This window comes from Maniola hyperantus, chromosome 26, assembly GCF_902806685.2.
Source record: "Maniola hyperantus chromosome 26, iAphHyp1.2, whole genome shotgun sequence".
NCBI lineage: Eukaryota > Metazoa > Arthropoda > Insecta > Lepidoptera > Nymphalidae > Maniola > Maniola hyperantus.
The window spans coordinates 858823-883891 of record NC_048561.1 but is presented as its reverse complement, the minus strand read 5'-3'; the positions used below and the strand labels follow the sequence as shown (position 1 = coordinate 883891).

Below are 25069 nucleotides of genomic sequence, written 5' to 3'. Positions count from 1 at the left end.
TACTTTTGATCCCGGAAAATCAAAACCTAAATCAAATCAATTCAAAAGCCTAAATCCATGCAAACAAAGTCGCGGGCATCATCAAGTACGATAATAAATTAGTGTGTTCAAAAGGAAAAAAGGAACAAATAAAATACTAATTTGTGGAAATTTTAAACCAATAGTGGCAGCACTTTTTTTCGGGATGTGTCGATGGTCGAATTCCGTTCCGTCATATTATGACGTATGACGCATTGTTAAAAAAGCAGTGAGTGAATCAATTGGAAAAATATTTTCCTAGCGATCGAGGCGTAACCGCGTATTCTAATCCTTAATAACTTTAAAACGTTGTACAAGACAGCTAAAATCGTATTTAAATCGTTTAGGGTAGTAAGAAAACAGTGTTAATAATGGCCGCTTCTCCAATCTATAGCCCGGTAAGTGGAATAAAAATATCACAAATTCTATTGAATGTAATATAAAAATCTGCTTGTATTTCGTGTATTTGGCGTCTCCAAGGGCACCGCTTCGGTATCGAGGACGCGTCCACGTAATGTACTAAGTAAATACAATGCAATTATCAATGTAAGTCTTACATTTAACTGTATAGGGCAGTTGCTAAAACGAATTCGAAATATAATTGTTTTAGCGTGGAATCCTTTGTTAATTACAGCGAAACACCACGCCTTTGTCATTATTTTGAGATTTTACTTATTTAAAGACTTTAAAAGTAAAAAGTATCTTGTTAATAAAGTTCTTGAACAATATAACCATTGTTGAGTACATTGTGAAAAAGGTGATGTAAATAACTGTGCTAAGTAATCTTACTAGCTACTGCCACTGAAATTAGTTTAAAATAATAAGCAGAAAAAAAACTGTAATAGCCTAGTGGTTAGGATGTTTGATTTTTAATCGGAGGTCTGAGGTGCGATCCCGGACACGCACCTCTGACTTTTCGGAGTTATGTGCGTTTTAATTAATTAAATATCACTTACTTTAACGGCGAAGGAAAACATCGTGAGGAAACCTGCATGCCTGAGAGTTCTCCATAATGTTCTCAAAGGTGTGTGAAGTCGACCAATCCGCACATGGCCAGTGCGGTAGACTATGGCCATCACCCTTCTCACTCTGAGAGGAGACCCATGATCTGTAGTGAGCCAGTGTTGGGTTGATTCATGAATAAGCAGAAACTGTTTAGTTATAATTTTTTTTTTTTAATTTGTAACATTTGGTTTTTTTTTTTTTTTCGTTTTTTCTTGTTTTGTGAGCTGAATAAACTTTTATTTATTTATTTATTTGTTATGGAGTGGACATAGTTATAGAAAATTGTTTTTTAGTCTGGCATCTATGTACAATGTACATTATAATATAGGTATTTAGTTTTACATTTTATGAAAAGGTATTTTATGTAAAACTAAAATTTTCCAGTGTTTTTAGTCAGTATTGATGTCAGTTAGTTATGAGTTTTGGTTTGTCCTTATTACTTATTGTGCAATGATTTCACAAGCACTAATAATTCTATTATAGTAAACTAGCTTATGCCAGCAAATTTTTCCATGTAGACTACAAAAATTTCAAACCCCTATTTCACCCCCTTAGGGGTTGAATTTTCAAAAATCCTTTCTAAGCAGATGCCAATGTCATAATATCTATCTGCATGCCAAATTTCCGCTTGATCCGTCCAGTAGTTTGAGCTGTGCATTGATCAGTCTGTCAGTCAATCAGTTTTTCCTATTATATAATATTTAGACTTGAAAATAAATAAGATGTTTTATTTGCAGAACATCCCATGTGTGCACGCCATCCCCGGGGGCATGTTCCCCGGCCGCATGATCAGGTTCCAGGGGAGCATCCCGCCTGGTGCCCAAAGGTAAGACTAACAATTTAGAGTATCTGCATCTTTTTCTTGTTAATATTGCTGAAAAAGGACACTAAATGAATTCTAATTAATAATATTGAATAAATATATCCATTCATTCATATATCCATTAATTCATCTTTGTCCACGGGAACCATGGATTTTTACAGGATAGAAAGCATCTATGTGTTAATCCAAGGTATAATCTATCTCTATTCCAAATTTCAGCTAAATCCGCCCAGCAATTTTTGCGTGATTGAGTAACAAATATACAGAATAGAATAGAATAGAATGTTTTTTTATTCATGTAAACTTTTTAAAAGTGCTTATGAATAGTCAGGTAGTTTTAATTTACCACTGGTTCGGAATGCCGTTCCTACCGAGAAGAACCAGCAAGAAACTCGGCGGTTGCTCTTTTTAATTTTTCAATTTACAATGTTATTATACCGTACTATGTGTACACACACACATACAAACTTTCGCCTTTATGATATAAGTGTGATCAAGGTAAGAATTAGTTTCTCTGTCCCCAAGATTCGCGATCAACCTCCAGTGTGGCCCTAACACAGACCCCCGCGACGACATCGCCTTGCATCTAAACTTCCGCTTCGTCGAGATGTGCATCGTGAGGAACCACCTCTCCTCCATGAGCTGGGGCGTCGAGGAGACCAGCGGGGGCATGCCGCTGTCGCGCGGCGAGCAATTCGAGGCCCTGGTACTCTGCGAGCCACAGTCCTTGAAGGTAGACTATATTATTTTTTTTATTTTTTTTTTTTTAAAAAGAATATTGTTAGTTGATAAATCATTTATGTAGGTTATGAAGGCATATATCTAGCAGTGAAGTCATTTATCTGGGTCATGAAGGCATATCTAGAAATGAAGTCAGTTATCTAGATTATGAAGGCAGTTATCTAACATTACAAAATACTAAATAATTATTATAATGTCCCAAATTTGGTGAGTATTTTTTCGAGAAGGAGCAATCCTAGATTTAGGGGACATGATATGAAACTACAGTATCAATTGCCATCGTCAAATCCATTAAAACACTTTCTGACCAACAGAGTTGTTCACATATGGATTAAATTGCCTAAGGATGTGGTTATGTCAAGTTCTGTTAACCAGTTCAACAATAGATTGGACAAACGTTTGGAAAACTCGAAGTACTTCTGATATAGACGCATCAGCGAAAGCTGCTTAGTCTATTAAAAATAATAATGAGCATAAAACTATTGATGAAGAGTGTTCATCAATTTCTATATATCACATAAAATAAGTAAGAAATATGTTATTGCATCATCCCCGTTATGATTCCCATAGGATATTTCAGTCAGTAATCAGTTTCTGACCACTATATTTCCTGCAAGATGTTTGTAAATATTATTTCTTATCAACTACGTTTTCCGTAGTAGTGAGCTAGTTTCTGCCCGACTAGGTTTCCCTCAGGACATTTTTTTGACCAACCTTGTTTCCCTCAGGTGGCAGTGAACGGGCAACACTTCTGCGAGTTCCCCCATCGTCTGCCGTACCAGCGCATCTCTCACTTCACCATCGACGGTGACGTCATGGTTCAGTTTGTTGGCTTCGAAGGCGCCCAGCCACCACCACCAAGCCAGATGTACATGGTGAGTTGAACAACCACACACTGAATTTTATACAGGATGCCTATTGCCTATAACTCATCTCTACATCAATAAAAAAAAATCATAGATGTCGCTATATGTTTGTAGATTGTAGAATTTTTTGGGCCAGTCGTGTAATAAAGTTGGTTACAGATTGTGTTGGCAAAAACAAAAAGTGGAGGGAGTGGTGTAAAAGTAAAAATATTTTTTATTAAATTAAACTTACTTTTGAATCGTCAAGTGCATCTACTACCTATGTCTGCCTATGAGTACTGTGCTTCCTAAATAAATACATTTATTGAAGTTTTTGAACTGTCTGTTTTCCAGTCCGATGCTCCCCACTACGCTCCGCAAGCGTACGGAGCCCCGCCGACCTACGGAGCGCCCGGCTATGGAGCACCGCAAGGTAAGCCTCTAGCCACCCATACTGTTCCTAATTTATATTGTTGGTAACAACAACCTTATTAACGTACTAACTGTAGATAATGCTGTAAAGTAGCGCATAAAATGTTATATTGGCTTCAACAATGATATAAAAAATCAGATATACGGTTCCCGAAAAAACTACTCCTAAAAAATTGACGTTATAAGATAGATTATTCTACCTTATCGAGAATCAGAAGTGTCAAATATGTCTTGACACTTTAACATGTGACAGTCAGTATAGTACATTTTTAGCTTGGATTCCTTGTAAATAATGCTGTAAAATTATGCGAAAAAATTTTGATTTTAAAGAAGTTAAAAGTTTGAATATATACAGGGTGTAATTAAAACGCTAGTAAAAACGAAGACAGCTGATAATACTGAAAAATCATTCATTATTACTAAAAAACGCGAGAAAAACTTATATTTTTTAAAGTTTGCAATGTATTGCAAATAAAACACCTGACTGAAGGTAGAGGTCAACGAACGTTGCGTACATAGGTGCCGCGGGGTCAATGGCGCGTCGTAGACGGGGCATTGACTCCGAGTTTTGCACGCTATACATTGCTGGTTTGAAAAATACTAAATCACTGAAACTACAATTATAAAACAAATGGTTATTATTGGTATTGGATTGTATTTAGATAGTGCTAAGTTCTTGTTAGCATTCTGATTACATCCTGTATTATGTACAGAGAATTTAACCTCAAGAATACCCATATAGAAGGTTTTGCATGCAAACAATTAACAAAATCGTAAAATGTCGGCGGGGGACAGGGGAGAATGCTTTGTTGTGATTGGTGGACTCAAAAGTCACCTAATCAAGACAATGTGCGAAATGAGGGTACCGAACGGGTGTGGGTCGACTTATGCTAAGCAACTGCTAACCTTGGCGAAACTAAAATAATATTTGTGTTAATGCTTCGGGCGTAATTGCATGAGTAGGGTAATTGTGGGTAATTACTAATTAGTATTAATTAATATGATTGAAATTAGGTTAGAAAGCAATATGACACTAGTGTTTCAGATTTTACACTTATGGCATCATCATCTTTATAATGCAGTGCAGTAACTGCATAACGCAGTAACGGAACGGAATAAGTCAGGATTACAACGTTTTAGATTAACCGGTCCTTCGTGGGCTTCGTGGGACTAACAATATTCTCACACCACGAGAGACAACACAAACTACCCTCAACAATAACTATAGCAACCCTCATCAACTATGAGTCATGACACCAACGTCTCCAATGAGACTAGACAACACTAACTAACCCTACCTAAGTCCCTACCTAGACCGGCTTCTAAGGTTGGGACAAGGTGTCGGAAATGAGCGTACGACCCGAGCGTTGGTTTTGGACTGCTTTATTAAATGAATGCATTCAGATACAATATGTATGTGTACTTATGGGCTATTATATAGATATTACTTAGGTCACACTGTACACCTCCCATGGGGTGGTAAAAAAATTATTAATAATTATTATTACATAATTTTTTTCTTAATAGCTAAACACAAAGTAGGTACAATACAAATTATAAAAAGTACAAATAATGAAATCGTAGTAGAACAATACACTTCTTACATCTAATTACAATATTCTCATATTTTCTTACAAATATAATGTTCATATTACAGTTAATCAGTAAAATATAGTTTTGTTCTGTTCTTATGAATAATATCTATTTTTCCATTAGTATATTCTATTTTTACATTGGGTGACAAGTCTTCAATTACCTTATATGGTCCTAAATATAAATCTGACAGTTTATTGCCTGTTTCATTTTTAATTAAAATTAAATCGTTAGGCTTATATTTTATAGGATTAACATATTTATCGTATCTAGTTTTTTGTCTAAATTTACTATTTATTAAATTATTACGCGCTTCTGTTTGTGAAACTTGCAAGCGATATCTCAACTCTTGAGGATAGTTATCATGATTATATAGAGGTTCTATCTTCGTTGAAAGATTGCTTGGTAGGATACATTTTTTCCCATACACTAATTCAAAAGGTGTAAATTTTGTTGATGAATTTACAGTTGTGTTATATGCAAAACACCAAAAAGGAAGCCATGTACTCCACAAATCTGGTCTACCTTCTGTCTGTATTCTTAGAAAACTTCCTAAGCTCTTATGCGAGTTCTCTAAAGCGCCTATACTTTCATGGTGGTATGCCGTTGAATTTAATTGAGAAATACTGAGTAATTTACAAACTTCTTTAAATGTTTCCGATAAAAATTCAGATCCTCGATCTGTTCCCACAATCGCTGGTGTTCCATGAACAAGGATAAAATTATTTACAAACACACGCGCTACTTCTGTGGCTGTTTTTGTAATGAGTGGAAATGCGCATACGTATTTTGTTAATTCGCATTGTAGCGTAAGAATATACGTATAATTATTATAATCTCTATCTAAGGGTCCAACTATATCTAAAAATATTTTTTCAAAAGCTGAATGAGCTGTTGAAGTAATTACCATAGGTTCTTTCACCGTAGTGGTATATTTTTGTTTTTGGCACTTAGGACATTTTTTCACAAAATTAATTATGTCTTTTTCTAGTCCTGGCCAGAAATAATATTTCTTTATGTTATTTAACATTCGTCTGATGCCCGCGTGGCCACTTGTGGGCAAAAGATGAAAGTCGTTTAATATAACTTTTCTGTCATCTATATTATCTACTCTATTAACGTCCTCTAAAATACATAAACGAGGTCCTTTCCATTCAGCTGTATTTTTTATCTCCTCTACTAACTTCTTAACAAATATATTATTGTTATTATTTTTTATAAAATATACTTCTTTTATATTTATTCGTTCACAAAATTCACCTAGCTCTCTCACAAATGCGGCTCGCGTCAATTGCGATTGAGAAGCAGGGTTTATATATATCGTCATTTGACTACTATCATATGAAAAAATATTATTTTCGAAGTTAATTTTATTTTCTTGACGTATTTTCTTTAAAATTTTCCGGTCTATGAACCTTAATTCAACTGCATTCTTTGGTTTAATATGAGTATCTACGACTATTGGCTGATCAGACCTGTCGTCGGTAGAGATCATATCATCCGAAGAAGCACTTGAATCTAACCGTTTTCTTTGTGCACGCGTCATCACACATACACTATCACTCATCTCTTTCAAATCTTTAGAACTCATAATCACTCGAGATAATGCGTCTGCAGCCACATTGTCTTTACCTTTCACATACTCTATCAAATAATCATACTCTTCCAAAGTCAATCTAAATTTAAGCAACCTACTCGAAGGGTCCTTCATGCTAAATAAATAAATTAAAGGTTTGTGGTCGGTAAGAATTTTAAAAGTACGACCGTACAAGTAAGGTCTAAAATATTTTACTGCCCAGACCACAGCTAAAAGCTCTTTTTCAATAGTCGGGTAATTCTGTTCAGCTTTGTTAAGACTTCTACTTGCGTAAGCAACTGGACGTCCATCCGAGTTTGATAAAATTGCACCTATCGCGTAACCTGATGCGTCTGTGTGAACAACAAACTGATTGCTTTTCGAAAAATTAGGGTACTGTAGAACTGGTGGTGTTATCATACATTCCTTTAAAATATCGAAAGATTTTTGGCAATTACTATCCCATATAAATTGAACCTTTTTTCTGCATAAAAGATTTAAGTTGTAAGCCTTTTCGGCAAAATTAGGTATAAACTTTCTATAATAACTAGCTAATGCGACGAATCGTCTCACCTCGTCAGCATTTTTTGGGATGGGGTAGTTTTTTATGACATTAATTTTTTGAGGGTCGGGTATGATGCCATCGCCTGACACTACGTGTCCCAAATAAAATAATTCCTTTTTGAGAAAATCACATTTTGCTGGATTTAATTTTAAGTTAACGTTACGTATTCTTTCAAACACTTCAATTAAATTTTTGTTGTGATCTGACAAATTTCGTCCAAAAATAATTAAATCATCGAGGTAACAGAGACATTTTTCATAGGACAAACCGGCCATTGCCATATTCATCATTCGTGAAAACGAACTTGGGCTTGTTTTAAGGCCCATAGGCATTCTAGTCATTTGATATTGGCCTGAACTAAAAGCTGTGTATTTTCTACTAGCTGGATCCAGCTCAACATTATAAAAACCTTGATTTAAATCTAAGTGGGTAAAGTATATACAACCTGATAATGAGTCTAATATGTCTGTTATATTCGGTAGGGGAAATTTGTCATCAATAATACAGTTATTTAATTTTCTATAGTCAATAACTAATCTCCATTTTTTCTCCGTACTAGAGTTCGATTTTTTCGGAACTAATAGAACAGGACTAGACCATTCACTGTTACATGGTTCTATTATGCCTTGTTTAAGCATCTTATCGATTTGTTTATCCATTTCATTCTTTTGCGAATGCGGAAGTCTATAAGGCTTGGAATACACCGGTGTCGTATTGGGTTTTAAAGAAATAGAGTGCTTATAAAGCTTAGTAGTGGTAAATTGGTCACCTTCAAGGTAAAATATGTCGTTATATTTTGCACATATATTTTCAATGCTAGCTTGTTCTTCCAAATTTAAGTGATTTAAATTTAATAATTTGAATAAATGTTTCACTCTATCTGAGTCTCTACAGGGATTTTCAAACAAACAAATATCATAATCACTGGCCTTGTGTACAATAGGCTTTATATCCTGTAAATAAAAATCGGTTTCGGTAGTATTCAAAACTCGTATTGGTATATTCCCGTCCTTAGGTGTTACTAGCATGTTCGCTATAAAAATTCCGTCTTTTAATTCGGATGCGCAGACTACGCATTCTTCAGTTATACTAGTACTAATGTAGTGAGTAGATTCAGACCTAGCAGGTATAGTCAAAAAGTCGGGTTTCTCAACTTTAATATTATTTAACAACGGTAATACATGTTTTATTCCATTATAGTTCAATGCTAGAATGCATTTTTCTAAATCAATATGAGCTCCGTATAAAGAAAGAAAATCTAAACCTAAAATTCCATTAGCCGTACACGGTAAAGAATCGAATACATAGAACTCATGCGGTAATTGTACACCGCTTGGATCAGATAGTGTCAAATAAACAGAGCCTTTCGCTTGAATCTGACCTCCCACGCCGTTGATTAGAATACGGCTTTCGCACAGAGGTGTATTATTACATGTTATTGTTTCATTATTTACCGCTGATATGCTGGCTCCCGTATCTAATAACCAGTAACATCTTCTATTGTTCAAATATAATTCTACGTACTTTATATTATTGTTTAAGGTTAATATAACATTTTTAGTCTCGAAAAAACTGATTTTGGTTTTCGGAAAATGTTTTTGGTTCCGATTGGGTCAAAACATTTACAGCTCGATTAATTCTACTCTCTCGATTTCCATAATAGGTATTATTAGTAAACCAACCTCCGCGACCTCGTGTTATCCCACGAGTGCCGTTCTGTTTTCCTCTCGAAGAAGAATAAAAGTGTGCCGGAGCCTGATGCATCGGTGCTCGTCCTCTGCCTGGTACATAATATGATGGCCTTGAACCTGTATACTTACCTGTATTCCATCTACCTGTGTGATTATTAAAATTCCTAGACCGATAGTATGGTCGATGCTTCATGGTTAATAAATCACCTGTTAAAGGGGAAGGGTTCGAGATGTCTTCATCAAGGGCACCCTGAATCGCATCCTTTAGCGAGTCGTAGTTCCGGGCTGTAATTACTGTGCTAAGTGTTCTATTTCGTAACCCGTCGGCAAATTTTTTTGTGACGAATTTTTCATTTAACGGCTTAAGTACCGCATATGTATTTGAATCACCTTTTGCCTGCGATATTGTCAGGTCAACAAAAAGTTCAGACATTTCTTTCGCGTAATCTTCTATAGATTTATTATTTTGTCTTAGCTGTTGTATCTTATTTTGAATAGCTATAGGCGATTTTTGTGGCAGTAACACACGCCGCATATCGCTAACCAAGTCATCGATGGCTGTGTAATTTGACTGTAATTGCAATTTAGCATTTTGTGACAGTCTACTTTTTAATATGAATTGAATAAGATTATTTTTACAATCGGGATGCGCAAGCAAAGAATCATAGTATATAATATTGTCAATTAATTGCTTCACAGACTTTTCAGAGTCGTCGATGACTGGCAGTAATTGTAATGCTACCTTTAACTCGAATTTTGCCATATTGTCAAAATTTTCACAAGAATGCGTATTACACAAATTAAAAATTATATCATATAAATTGAAAAAATCATTACTTAGCCTATCAAATCGCAAGCATTCATCACTCTTAAAAGATACAGATATTGAAGATAATTGTTCTAAAATGGAATTGAAGCTACTTACTAAATTGTCCGCTTCACTTAATTTTTTAGATATAACTTCACCTTTTCTCCGACTTGGACCGATTTTTACTAAATATACCTTTATTTTTGAAAGTTCGTTATACAAGTTCAATAAATCGTCGTACATCACTGTTCATTTCGCACTTTACACTAGTAGTAGTTTGTCCTAGGGGTAATAAAATATCACTGTCCACAAGGTTTAGCAGCGCGACAGTTTTCACAGGAACTCATTGTAATTGGTCCTTCACTGCGAGATCGCCGTGACCTTCTAAGTACGTGTTGGCTTAGCTGGCTCCTCATCCAGTTTTCATGGCATTTCTTGTAAAATTTAAATACTAAGTATAGTACTCCCAGTAGTAAAATTGTACATATGATGATCATAACTATGTTTATTGAAGAAATGTGCCAGCGAAATTGTTCAATATCGGCACTGTTTTTATTGCCGTTTTGATTAATGAATATATCTTCTTTCTCGACTTTTGAGTTGCACATTTTGTATTATTATATTTTGTTTGAGGCCTTATCCGGTTATATGTTACATGGCAATAATTATTTTGAGTCCTTGAGTCCGCGTGGCAGGATCGCCATCTAAGGTTGGGACAAGGTGTCGGAAATGAGCGTACGACCCGAGCGTTGGTTTTGGACTGCTTTATTAAATGAATGCATTCAGATACAATATGTATGTGTACTTATGGGCTATTATATAGATATTACTTAGGTCACACTGTACAGGCTCCACCATCCCCTACACCGGTCCCAGACCAACCAATATCTAACTATTATAACCTCAACTAGTCCAACCAACAGGAACCTCATTAGGCAACAACAATAATAAAACCTACAGTACGACACACAGTGTCTACTGAGAAGTGCCCCTGGCAAGAGCCAGACGAATAATAATATCGTTTAACACAGCGCGTTCGATTTTATAGTCTCACGACAACGGTGGGAAGGATGATTTAATTGTCGATGAGTAAAGTGTTTACAATTAAAAGACGGCGCTGCCGTGATAAATCCATACTAATATTATAAATGCGAAAGTGTGTCTGTCTGTCTGCTAGCTTTTCACTGCTCAACCGTTCAACCGATTTTGACGAAATTTGGTACAGAGATAGCTTGCATTCCGGGGAAGGACATAGGCTACTTTTTATCCCGGAAAATTTAAGAGTTCCCGCAGGATTTTTGAAAACCTAAATCCACGCGTACATCAGCTAGTATTATATATTGTAAAGTGTGGTGGGTGTGCCTGTAGGTTATTTCTATTATGTAGAAAGGAAGAAAGGATCTTCTTTGTCCTCGCCTTATCCCGATACTCGGGGTTGGCTTGCCTTATCATGCGACGTCATTTGTTTTTCCACAAAACGGATTTTATGTGCCATGATATATAAACGAAACATAATATTTATTGTGTAATATGATTGGGTTCTTTAAATAAAGTGCGTTTTAGTAGCTACTTCTTATTTGGAGGGTTAAGGGATGTACGATTAAAAATAAAACAATATTTATGTATAATTTTTGAATTATTCATCAAGAAATAGGTGAGTATATATTTTGTATGATATGTACATTTACTATGTTGTAACTTATAATATTGTAAACAATAATAATAACTATTTGTTTTAACTACGGTTTGGGTGCTATATATGTTTTTTATTATTATAGTAGTTTCATACATATATTGGTTATAGATTTTTTATTTCGGGTAATTTTTTGTTTTGTGTCGTTTTAAGTAGCAAGACGCACCACCCACCAACACGCACACCCACACATGCACGAACGTAGACATGGTTTAATAATCCATTTTTTTTTGGAATTTGCAGCCGCTGAGTTTCTTGATGTAGTCGAGTATTCCAAACCAGTGGTAGATTCACTTGTCGATTCGAAAGCACTTGTAAAAGTTTTTTTTAAAGCACATTCCAATGACACCTCTATATATTTTTTGGACCCAGTGGTCTGTTAATTTGGCCCAAAAAGGGGGGACTTTAGGTTGTGAACCTATCTTTAAGAGGAAAACGGGGGATTGCTTTTCGCTGTATACTAACACGAATAACCTATGCTTAATGGTTGTGGCTTATATTTTTGAAACTTTTTAGTGATGATTGCATGATTTTTTTTTCTAGTTTTTAATCTAGTTTTTTTTTTAATTTTGCGACATATTTTGATTTTTTTTTCTTTTTTGCAGGCTATTACTGATGGCTTAGTTGAGTGCTAAGGAAAGTTTCCTAAAATGCGTAGGTATATTGGTTTTTTTATTAAATAATTTTTATTTTATATAAAAAAAATTACCGTTAGACATATTTATGCAAAGGAGTGTAATGTTTTCATGTTTCTTTATTGATGCTCCATACTAATATTATAAATGCGAAAGTGTGTCTGTCCGTCTGTCTGCTAGCTTTTCACGGCCCAACAGTTCAACCGATTTTAATGAAATTTGATAGAGTTAGCTTACATCCCCGGGACGGACTTGGGCTACTTTTTATCCCGGAAAATTAAAGAGTTCCCACGGGATTTTTAAAAAACGCGGGTGAAGTCGTGGGCATCATCTAGTTCTCTATAACTCCTAAACGCCTGAACGGATTTGAAGGTATGGGGTATCGTTAGAATTCTTTATCACCCCTAGTGACACTGGCTTGGCCAGTCTCAAATTTAAAAATTTGAACAAAAAATTCTGTGTGGCAGGGAAAGCCGTTTTTAATTTTTTTTAATCTTGTCTATTTTTACTATTATATGTACTAAAATTTTAATTAAAATAGGAAAGTCCTAAATCTAAGCAGATTTTAAACTGGAGATTTTTGAGAATTTATGTGTCTTTTTAAATTTTTGAATTTATTGAAAGAAGAGAAAGAATTGATTTGGATGCTGATTCTATGTAATTTTTTATGAAAAAATACTCAAGTATAGTCCGTACAAAATGAGATGTGTCAACTGTCATGTCAAAAGTATGGTTTACCTTTAAAATAAGGACTAAAATGGTACTTTTGACATGGCATTTGGCACATGATGTTCAAATGGCAAAAGAGATCTCATTTTGTACGCATTTTACCTTAAATCATTTAAATTAATTTTGAATTTTACATCCATAAAAACCATTTTTTTAAATCTATAATTTTTCCTTATTATTTTTTTTCTTTTGCAGGTGCCTTGTAAAATCTCGAAAGGCGAATGAATCAAAGATTTAAATTTAATTATCTCCCTTATTTTTAATTTTCGATCTGTATCCATTAGATCTAAAAATATTTACAAGTTTTCATTTTTTTTTTCGATTGTAGACTAAAATGCTTTTTTAAGTATTATTATAATATTTAACGAAAGTGTCTTATGAACCAATAATAAAATATAATGATTGTATATTGCTAATGTTAAAAAGTATAATGTTAAAAACTATATATTACAAATGAATAAATATAACATGTTAAATGATTGTTACAAAATATGGAAATGCAAATTACTAACTTTTTTTTTAAATTTTGTAAAAAAATAACCTAGCAATGTTTTTTTAATGCTTTACATTTTTTATTTAGTTTTTTTTTCATATTTTTCATGCACAAAAATGTAAAACTTTACACTAAAGCCAGCATTAAAAACTATTTTTATGCATTTTTGATTTATCGTGCAAAATGACAAAAATAATAATTTTAGTAATTTAAATTAACACTGATTTTATGTTCTTATCTGATTTAGTTTATTCATTTAATCTTTCCGAATTTTAGTTCTAGGTACTTAGTTACTATATAATTTTGCATTTTTTCGTTAGTACCTACATGTTTCGCATTTGTATTGATTATATTGTTTGTGATGGTTAATAAAAAATATATCTATTTAATTTTTCTTTTTTTTTACAAATTCCCTATTTAGGTGTCCCTTAAATTTTTGTTTTGCTAAAAAGTAGACTAATCTATAGTAAAATAATAATAGAATAGGCCTAGCACTGAAGTTTGACTAGCGATGCGTGATGTTTTAATCGATTGTTTCGATTGTTTATGATTTTTTTTGATAGTGTTTTACCTACACTTTCAAGGAAATTTCTAAGGTTCTGCAATTTTTGATATGTTTCTGAAATTATCTAGATGGTTCTCAAAAACCATTGTTTTAATGCGTTCACTCTAACTTAACTCAAGTTTGAACGATCGAAACAATTCTGATTCGAATCCGATTATGATAGACGGTGCATCTAGCTCGGCGCGAGCGGCAACTCTATTGACTCGAAACAATCGAAAAACATCTCGATTGTGATTCTTTCGATTGTTGAAACATCTCGGGATCGCCCATCTCTAAGTTACACAGTGTGACATTTGCAATCGCCTCTGATTGGCTGACCTGACACTCACGCACTTTGGCCGTCAACTCATAGAGGCATAAAAGCACTGTTTACTCTAGTTGAAATAGCTCAATGTTCCTTTATGACTTACCAGTAAATAGGTACATACCTAACTACTGCTTACCCTGGCTTTAAACCCTCCATGGTACTTACTGACAGCTGTTGCAATGTGTTGTAATCCTAAACGCCGAGTGCAGGTTCGCATATATCTATACTATTATATAAAGAGGTAATGTCGTTAAGTTTGTTTGTAGGGGGTAATCTTTGGAACTACCGAACCGATTTAAAAAATTCTTTCACCAGTAGAAAGCTACATTATTCCTGAGTGACATAGGCTATACGGGATCTTTAAAATCCTAAATCTACGCGAGCGAAGCCGCGGGGATCAGCTAGTCACAATATTCTAAATAATATCTGTCCCGGCTTTACTCACGTCGACTACACACGTGAGTAAAGCCGGGACAGATATTATTTAGAATGGAAATCACTCACGATAGTTTAAACGCTAAAATAGTCACAATATATTATCATTCAGTATTCTAAGTGGTTTTATTAGTTTTTGGAGTGTTTGTACAAAGGGAAAGTTGTGTCATTTGTCATCTAAGTACTGGTAAACTCATAAGCCGCAAACCGCATCGGGAATGGAAATGACATCCTAGACACAGGTTATCTAGTTAGGAGTCAGATCCACCACCCACGCAAATGGCCAACTTGTAAAAAGTTTTCTGCTTTAGTTATAGTTTTAAAATATTTGGTGCGGGTTTGTCACTTTATGTTCATGCATACTAATAAATAAATAAATATATACACATTGGTTGCACCCATGAATCTATCCAGGTTGTAACCAGATCACTGGCAAAAACGAAGACATACCATGGAAGAGATACCACAAAAAAATAATCCTATAATTTTGTAAAAGCTTACGATATATTGCAATTAAACATCTGACTGACGCAAGAGGTCAACGAACGTTGCGTAAGTAGGCCACTCGGGAGTCATTGCCGCGTCGTAGGCGGGGCATTGACCCGAATTTTGCACGCTATACATTGCGGGTTTCAAAAATACTAAGTCACTAAAACTACAAAATGAGGCAAATGGTTATTGGTATTGGATTGTGTTGAGATAGTAAGTATAACAATGCCGCTTAGTTTTTGTTGGCGTTTTGGTTACAACCTGTATATAGTCCGTACAAAATGAGTTCTCACGCGTCATTTTAACCCTGTGTCATCTGTCATTTCAAAGGTACGGCTCAATTTTAAAATCACATCACACTAACATTATAAAGGCGAAAGTTTGTATGTTTGTTACTCCTTCACGCAAAAACTACTGGACGGATTTGACTGAAATTTGGAATGAAGATAGATTATACCCTGGATTAACACATAGGCTACTTTTTATCCCGGAAAATCAAAGAGTTCCCGCGGGATTTTGAAAAACGTAAATCCACGCGGACGAAGTCGCGGGCATCAGCTGGTAAGGACTAAAATCGTACTATTGACATGACAGTTAAATTCTTCTTCTTCTCACGTCGGTCCCTCAATTTTGAGGATCGTGGCTTCCTCACAATGTTAGAATAGTATAGAATGTACATATTTTATTCAAGTTGACTTATTACAAGTTCTTTTGAATCGTCAACTAGTTTAATTTACCACTGGTTCGGAATAAATAAATAAATAAAACGTTTATTTTTCAATCATATAGTTACACACATACATGGGTTTGATCTTGAACAATTAATGCTTAATATTATGAATGTTAGAAGACAACTGGCTATCCTAACTAGATTTTTAGATCTGTGTTAAGAATAGCCAGCCCTCTCCCTCGGTTATCTAAAAAGTAATAAATAAATACATTTTTTGCAGAAAGTTGTTGATCTGTAACGTTTTACATTTAAATAAACGTATGAACCTAGATTGTTGCAAAGGTAAACTATGGGTGTGTGTGTGTGTGTGTGTGTGTGTGTAAGTGTAAATGTGTAGGGGTATTGGGTTATGTGTATATTAAGTAATGTTGTGTAAGTAAATTAAAATAAAAAATAAATAAAAAATAAATAAATTATATTTATTTCTATTCACTTTAGTTATTATTATTTATTGAGAATATAGTAGATGTACTGATAGATTGTAAGAAATCTTCTGTTTCGTCATAAGATTTATTTAACAAAAAGGATATAACTTTCTTTTTACACTGAGTAAGCGGCAAATTAAAGATGGGTAATTCTGTTGCTGTTCCTACAGACAGGGCTATCTTACCAACCAAACCTATTGGATTCCCTGGGCACATTATAATAATTGGGCCCCTATGACCTTGACAGAGTAGTAGGTCGGGGGTAAACAAGAAGGATCGAATATAAGTCAGTCTTGACTATAGTTAACTATCTCTATGGTTTTCTGTTTGAGTGGGCCTTTTTGACTTTGATTTTATCGAAATAAATATGTTTTCGGTAATAAAATATCGGTCGGTCATAGTTTTGTGATCTGGCAGGGACTAGTGGGCCCTGGGCACGTGCCCAGTGGAAAAGATGGGCCTGCCTACCGAGAAGAACCAGCAAGAAACTCGGCGGTTGCGCTTTTCAAGTGATCATTTTCATTTTCCCTGTTGAAGGCCGTACGGAAGCCGCAAAAGAAGGGTGTGTCGACCGCTTCCCAGGGTCTCCACGGCAAACGGAACAAAAAAGTAACTCTCTCTCTCTCTGTATAAGAGAGTCATACTTGCGCCGCTTGCCGTTTTCAGCTGTTTCTGCTGCGGCTCCCGGTCTTGATGCTGTCTTCCTGATATGACACGGGGCCAATGTGTCAACGCAAGTTGCGTCCCACATTAGCGCCCGTCCCCGTTCCCAGGGAACCAGCGTCAATCAAGTTTTTTTTTGTTATTGTTAAAAAATCGTCCATCACACTCTTGCACTTAATGTTTATTGCAACAGCATGCGCTCTCGCTCGACTGGGTTTTTGGGATTTACTCGAGCGCGGCAGATTTAAGCGAGGTAAGTGAGGCATGCAGAAAAGTGTACATTTCAATAATCTGACAATTTGAGCGTGACATAAGGAAATGGGAGAGTCACAAAGTTGCAAAAATCGGTCATGACTCAAAAGTCATACAAAGTCTTAGTATGTACCTACATTGACGTGTTTTTAATTGTTTCAGGTTTTAGCACAGGAACGGTAAGTTTAAGTTATAACTATATGTACTTTTCTTAAAAAAATAGATATAGCGAGCAAACGAGCAGGCGGGTCCCTTGATGTTAAGTGATTACCGCCGCCCATGAACATTTGCAGCACCAGAGGAACCGCCAATGCATTGCCGGCCTTTTAGAAATTTGTACTTAATCTATCTGGTGGAAGGCTTCGCCGCCAAGCGATTTAGCGTTCCGGTACGATGCCGTGTAGAAACCAATGGGGCATGGGTTTATTAAAAACTGCCATACCCCTTCCAGGTTAGCCCGTTTCTATGTTAGACGATGCCACTTGCCACCAGGTGAGATTGCAGTCAAGGGCTAACTTGTATACAGCGGTTGAACGGTAAGCTGTGTAACATTTATCTATAGGCCCCGACTCTCTAGTCTCTCTCTAAACTAAATTCAGAGTATCTGCATCCTTTTCTTTTTACTAATGCTAAAAAAGGAACGGAACATGACTTTCACATTTGAAGACTCTAAATTCTAGTGCACAATACAAATTTAAACAGTAGGTTCGCGACTGCGCGCTAAAATCACGGGTTTTACCATCTAAAAATTAAATTTAAAACTGTCAAACTGTGTTTGTTCTTTTCATATTACATTAGTAAGAAGAGGATGCGAATACTCTAAAATTAGGTTGTGCTCAGAATCGGTGCCAGTACATAGTAAAGTTAGAAAATTTATTTAACCTAACTATTTATTACTAGATGATGATGATAGATTTAGTATTTTCAAAAATCCCGCGGGAACTCTTTGATTTTCGGGGATAAAAAGTAGCCCATGTCATGTTTCCGGGATGCAAGCTACCTCTGTACCAAATTTCATGTAAATCGGTTAAACGGATGGGCCTTTAAACGGATGGGCCTTTAAGAACCCCGTGGGAACTCTATGATTTTCCGGGATAAAAAGTAGCCTATGTCCTTCCCCAGGATGTAAGTCTGTACCTCATCAAAACCGGTTAAACTGTTGGGCCGTGAAAAGCTAGCAGCCAGACACACTTTTGCATTTGTAATATTAGTAGGTAAATTAATATGGGTCAGACGTGTCTAGCGATTATTTTAAAAATAAATAAAAATCATGACTTTTTAAATTATTCTCTTTAATAATGAATTCTAGCCCCAAAAACTACCGTTATACAAAAAATCACATAATTTTATTACTACAATCCAAGACTCTATTATTGTACTTGCGCAGCCTGCCTATGGCGCTCAGTACCAGCCTGAACAGCGACGTGGGCTGGGCATGGGCGCAGCGGCGGGGGTGGGAGTGGGCGCGCTGGCGGCGGGCGGGCTGGCGGGGTACGCCATGGCTGGAGGCTTCAGCAGCGACAGCCCCACGGATGAGGTGAGGTGATACTCTTCATCGTCAGGGACATATACCAACCCTCCACCTCCCATGGCCCCACCAACCTGTGGGAGCTTTTAGCCATGTTAAATGACTGATATTCCCCTTTCCTCTCCAACTAAGCGTCAAGCTTGTACGACAATAGTGCAACGGGCGGGGTTTGAACCGTCGACCTTTCGGTTTTCAGTCCACTCCTTTACCCGTTGAGCTATTGAGGCTCTGAGTTGTCCTTTTATGAGGACTTGCGGGTGACGATGTTAGCTGGGGTCGTACGCGGGGAAGCAGGGGTCTTCTACACGGACCTCGTCTCATCGGCGGGGAACTACAACCGGCTACTGGAATTCGCGCACCATTGGCACAAGAGGCGAAGCAGCTCGGATCGTACAGATGCCAGGCCGGCACCACGGAGAAGCAGCAGCGAGGATCTCAGCTGTGCTGGTGACGTCTAGCCCCCAAGGGGGGAGATTGAGCATAAGGGACAAGGAAGAGACAAAATAATTTGTATAGGAAGTAGGCCAATAAATAGAGCATTTAATCTCGCACAAAATTTCCGATCCAATTTAAATTTTTTTTTTAGGTTAAGGGTCACTTACTGACCATAAAATCAGGTGGAGCTTCGATCGCAATCTTGAAGGAAAGTTTTTGACCGATATTTCGGAAACTATCCGCTCTAGGACAAAATTTATTCAGACCATTATTGTAGAGAATAAAATTTCGCATCTTTTGTTCCCTGTAAACTTTTTTGTAAAACTTACCATTTACGATTTATAGCCGACTAGCTGATGCCCGCGACTTCGTCTGCGTGGAATTAGGTTTTTTTAAAAATCCCGTGGGAACTCTTTTATTTTCCGGGATAAAAAGTAGCCTATGTCACTCTGCAGGTCTTTATCTATACCCATGCAAAAAATCACGTCAATCCGTTGCACCGTTGCGACGTGATTGAAGGACAAACCAACAAACAAACACTTTCGCATTTATAATAAGGGTACTGATTTAATGAACCGGTTTTTCTACTTCGGCTGATAACTTTTAAAATATTGGAAAAATCGATCCGTCCAGTAGTTAGAGCTGTGCGTTGATAGATCAGTCAGTCAGTCAGTCACCTTTTCCTTTCTTTTTGTCGTTGTAGGTACACATCGCGGACAGCAGCACCGACTTCGGCGGCGACGACTGGATGGACTGAGCGACATGCCTTATATATATAAAATTATATAAATTAATGTTTATACAAAAATATATTGCAAATATTAATTAATTTTAATTTTTAAGAACACTTTGACAAACACTGTGTGATAGTTGTACGGTTTTTCTTCTATTCTATTCTATTTTAGTTTACACTTTTTTTTTCACGAACTTCAAGAGAAAGTACAGAACGCGGGCCGCGGCCGAAAGTGGTGAACATCGGCCTTAAGAATGACATTTCAGGTTTGTAGAGTGTTGTCTCTGTCATACCCACATGACGTTTTGTCGGTCTCAACGGCCGAGACGGTGCTCTACATATTATATGCTATCTCCTTCTATAGATCGATGTTCATCACTTTTTCGTACTGTAATAGTAATGTTAAAAAAATATAAATGACTAGATGATGCCCGCGACTTCGTCCGCGTGGGTTTAGGTTTTTAAAAATCCCGTGGGAACTCTTTGATTTTCCGGGATAAAAAGTTGCCTATGTCAATTTCCAGGATCAAAGCTACCTCTATACCAAACTTCATATAAATCGGTTTAACGAATGGGCCTTCAACAATCCCATAATCCCGTGGGGACTCTGAATTTCCGGGATAAAAAGTAGCTTATGTTATGCTTCCCCGGGATGAAAGCTATCTCTGTACGAAATTTCATCAAAATCGGTTGAACTGATAGGTTGTAAATGGCTAGCAGACAGACACACTTTCGCATTTATAATATTAAGTATGGATTGTGATGGAAATAATATAATTCATAATTTAACTCTTTTGTATAGTTATCAAATTTTTCTTATAGGTAGGTACCTATATTATGCTATTTTGGTATGATTATTGAAAATCTGTCAAGTGCAAGTTGGACTTGCACCCGAAAGGTTCCGTACCATCGCACAAGAAATAACACATTTTTTTTAAATTTTCATGGCGGGTGCTTCGAAATTTTTATTAAGTATTTGTTGTTTGGCAATAGAAATGCACATTCTATGAAAATTACAACTCTACTTATTACGGTTAACGAGATACAGCCCGCTGACAGATAGACAGACGGACGGACAGCGGAGTCTTAGTAATTGGATCCCGCTGGCATCCTTCGGGTACGGATCCCTAAAAATTAAAAACTGTAAGCGCGAAAGATAAGTAAATAAAGTAAAAAAGTGTTTTTTACAGTTTATTTTTGTTAGTGTAGTGTAAATTAAAAATTGATTATTTTGGTATTGTTTATTTTAGAAATTCAGTTTATTACTTATTTTTTGATGAACCAGTTTTATTAGTATCTATGTATTAAGGGTTTCCGACACGGTCAAGCGACTTGACGTCAAGCACGTACATTTGTTTTGCTTGATCAAGTAGATGCGCGCTTGATGCGCCAGTCAAGGGGCTTGATCAAGCAAACATATCTCGAACACTGTCCGAACGTCGCGTCAAGCAAAAATATAAAATCGCATCAATCACGTAAATGCTTGACTCAAGCATCAAGCAAACTTTGTAAACATAATATGCTTGTACCAAGCTCCAACCTAAAGATACACAGTACCTACAGGTCCCAACTCGATGTGTACAAAAATCTAATATAAAAGGAAAAGGTGACTGATTTACTGATCCATAAACACACAGCTCAAACTACTGGACGGATCGGGCTGAAATTTTGCCATGCAGATAGCTATTATAACGTAGACATCCGCTAAGAAAGGATTTTTGAAAATTCAACCCCTAAGGGGGTGAAATAGGGGTTCGAAAATTTTGTAGTCCAAGCGGACGAAGTCGCGAGCATAAGCCAGTAAATGATAAACGGACAAAATGCATGACTCAAGCAAAAATCTACATGCTTGACTCGTCTCGGAAGCTCTTAATGATAATTTTCGACTTATTTTAAGATACACAGTGTGATTTTCCCAGTTAAATTTTTTAACACAATAAGAGTAGGTACATAGTTTTTGTCTAATTTCTTAAAAAATGTAACAAATTAATATATTTAATAAAAAAATGAGCCTTTTTAAAAAGCCTTGTGCTATAAATTCCTAAAAAAAACGCATTAAAATAGAAATGTATATTAATTAGTAGTCACCCATATTTATTTTGTCGACATCGAAAATGTAGAACGATTTAAATTAATTTGTACCAAATATTTATATCTTTACAGGTAGAGCAGGTACCGTATATATATCATGAATTCCAATATTTATTATATGAAATTGATATATCTACTTAAAATTCTTATATCCAAATTGTTTTAGAGTGGTCATATACGCTACCGTCCTTTAACAAAAAAAATAATTACTGAGCTAACTAATGGCGATAGGCCAATAAAACCGAGAAAAAAATAAAGTGCCTACGTATCGCTTCTGTAGGTTTTTAGATACAGTGCGACTAGTGGCGACTAAACTTTTTGGCACGAGGCCAAAATCAGAACTAACACCGCCATCTTGTGAAGTGTCACGCTGTGTCCCCTTATATGCGGTGTTGCTAAGTAAAAAAATCTGAAATTCACTGTTTTTTTTATTTTAGCACTAGGTAAATATAGTATATATTATATTTCCATCAGGTGTGATTGTGGTCAAGCTTGTGCCTATAACGAATAAAAGAACTGCTCAATTGACCGTGTGTGGCCGCTTTTATATCAAAAAAGTCTCGAAATGGTACAATTTTAATTTCAATCAAATCGTTTTAGTATTATTGGACAAATAATTAAGCTTTTGAGAGCTAGATTTAGCATTCCAGTCACATATTATCTATTATCTTTTCATTTTTGACAATTATTTCACCATTAAAACCTGTCTTTTCACAGTTTATCATTCAAATTCGCATCAATTTAGGCTAAGCTTTAAGGTGTGAACACATTGCTGTGTTGTAGTGCATCGACATAGGATCACATCACTGTTGTAGTGTGTCGCAACCACATACATCCTAATAATAAGGCATTAGAAGATTTAATTAACCAATCAGTAGGGCGATTTTGTAAAACTTGCATCAATCAATATTACAATCTCAATTGTTGTGATTGGCTGAATTACCTAGTGCTATTCTTGTCGCAACAATGCATTGTAGCCAATAGTGAGCGAGCGTCAACCAATCAGAGGTGATTGCGATCGTGACATTGTAGCTGTCACTCTACCGGATTTGCTAAGTCCATACGTAGTAGTACTTTCAACTTCTTTGACTAAGTCAGTGATTCACTGAGTGATAGTAAAATACAGGGTGTAACCAGAACGCCAGCAAAAACTTAGCGTTATTGTTATACTACCTAAACACAATCCAATACCAATAACCATTTGCTTCATTTTATAGTTTTAATGATAGTATTTTTAAACCCTCAATGTATAGCGTGCAAAACTCGGGTCGATGCTCCACCTATGACGCGGTATTGACTCCGAGTGGCCTACTTACGCAACTTTCGTTGACATCTAGCGTCAGACATTAAAATGTTTTTTTTTGCAATATAGAATATAATAGAATTTATTTTATTCAAGTAGACTTATTACAAGTGCTTTTGAATCGTTAACTAATATCGTTAAATAATGTTAATCGTTAAATAATGGTAAATTAAACTAATTTACCATTATATCGTGACTATTTACAAAATATAGGTTTTTTAAATTTTTTCGCGTTTTTTGTGATATCATATATCAGTAGGTAATCATCAGTGCTATTGCCTATCTTTGTTTTTGCTAGCGTCGGTTACACCCTGTATGTTATCGATAGAGTAAAAGTAAATGTCAAATGAGCTCGGTGGCTATCATTCAGTGTTAGACACTGAGTTAGCGAATCACTCCGCTGATCTGATTTCAAGCCAAGTAGTAAAGTTGTAACTAATTAGTTAGTTATTATGATAATGATTTTGTACTATTTAAAGTTTAAATACCTAGTATAAACTGTTAAAAATTCCCCTACCTACTGACCTACTAAGAAATAAATTCTAGATACGTATTTAAAATTTAAATATTATAAACTTATTACTTAAGAAAGTCTTTTGTCGTGATAATATGTCGGAAAAATACTCTTATACTTATACCAACGCTTTGGAACAATAAATGATTTATTATTATTATTATTATCTCCTTCTGTCGCTTCACGACTCACGTCACCATCACAGTAATGTGTATGCACCTTTACACGTTTTTAATAAGCCATTTTTAGTTTTAGATAAATAAATAAAAGTTGTATTAATAAATAATTAATTATAAATATGACTATAATGTTGTATTATGTATGATTGAATTATTATATTGAGAATATAACATATGTTGATTTTTATTAAACTTACTTGACTTTTCATTTCTTATACCTAGCTTTTTTCTAGTTGTCTAGTTGTGACTAGGTATCAGTCAATTGTGCTGGCTAAGCAACATTGACCCAAGTCTGTAACTGGATGGGTGACCGGCTTTGGTCTTTCATCTGTTTCAGAGCGCATGTTAAGCTGTCAGTCCCAGGTATTAACTTCTGGCAATAATCGATCGTAAAGAATCGTAAATGGTATAAGTCCCACAAATTGCTCATGCGCGTGGCCGCCATTTTAGTGACGTCAGCACTAGACTGAAGTTTCGGGATGCGGGATGTAATTTTTAGGTTTTTAAAATACCGTGGGAACTCTTTTCTGGTATAAAAAGTAGCCTATGCCCTTCACCGGGATGCAAACTATCTCTGTGCCAAATTTCATCAAAATCGGTTGAACGGATGGGCCGTAAAAAGCTAGCAGACAGACAGACAGACACAGTTCGTACCTCGTCCGGGCGCTGTACGTGGCACGGCCCGCGCCCGCCACGTGCTGGCCTAAGTCATCCCTAACGACGGTTACGCACTCATCCGACTCGAATCCGTGAAAATACGTTACTTTAGCCGT

General features: G+C 35.9%; 1 protein-coding gene across 1 annotated transcript; it reads left to right on the top strand.

Moving 5' to 3' along the window:
- Nucleotides 1-203: 203 nt before the first annotated feature.
- On the top strand, nt 204-24489 carry LOC117994367 (galectin-7-like). Its single transcript, XM_034982286.2, has 8 exons — nt 204-416; nt 1761-1849; nt 2372-2579; nt 3316-3462; nt 3787-3865; nt 17676-17692; nt 18901-19050; nt 20180-24489. Exons 1-8 carry the CDS (start codon nt 390-392, stop codon nt 20231-20233), a joined length of 771 nt encoding a protein of 256 aa, XP_034838177.1. The 5' UTR covers nt 204-389; the 3' UTR covers nt 20234-24489.
- The last annotated feature ends 580 nt before the right edge of the window (nt 24490-25069 follow it).

What these genes read in the sequence shown, in the direction of transcription:
- LOC117994367 (XM_034982286.2), top strand. Translation starts at nt 390, where the DNA reads ATGGCCGCTTCTCCAATCTATAGCCCG. An exon ending in CTTCTCCAATCTATAGCCCG is followed by an intron (nt 417 to 1,760) that starts GTAAGTGGAATA and finishes TTTTATTTGCAG; the next exon opens with AACATCCCATGTGTGCACGC. An exon ending in ATCCCGCCTGGTGCCCAAAG is followed by an intron (nt 1,850 to 2,371) that starts GTAAGACTAACA and finishes TCTGTCCCCAAG; the next exon opens with ATTCGCGATCAACCTCCAGT.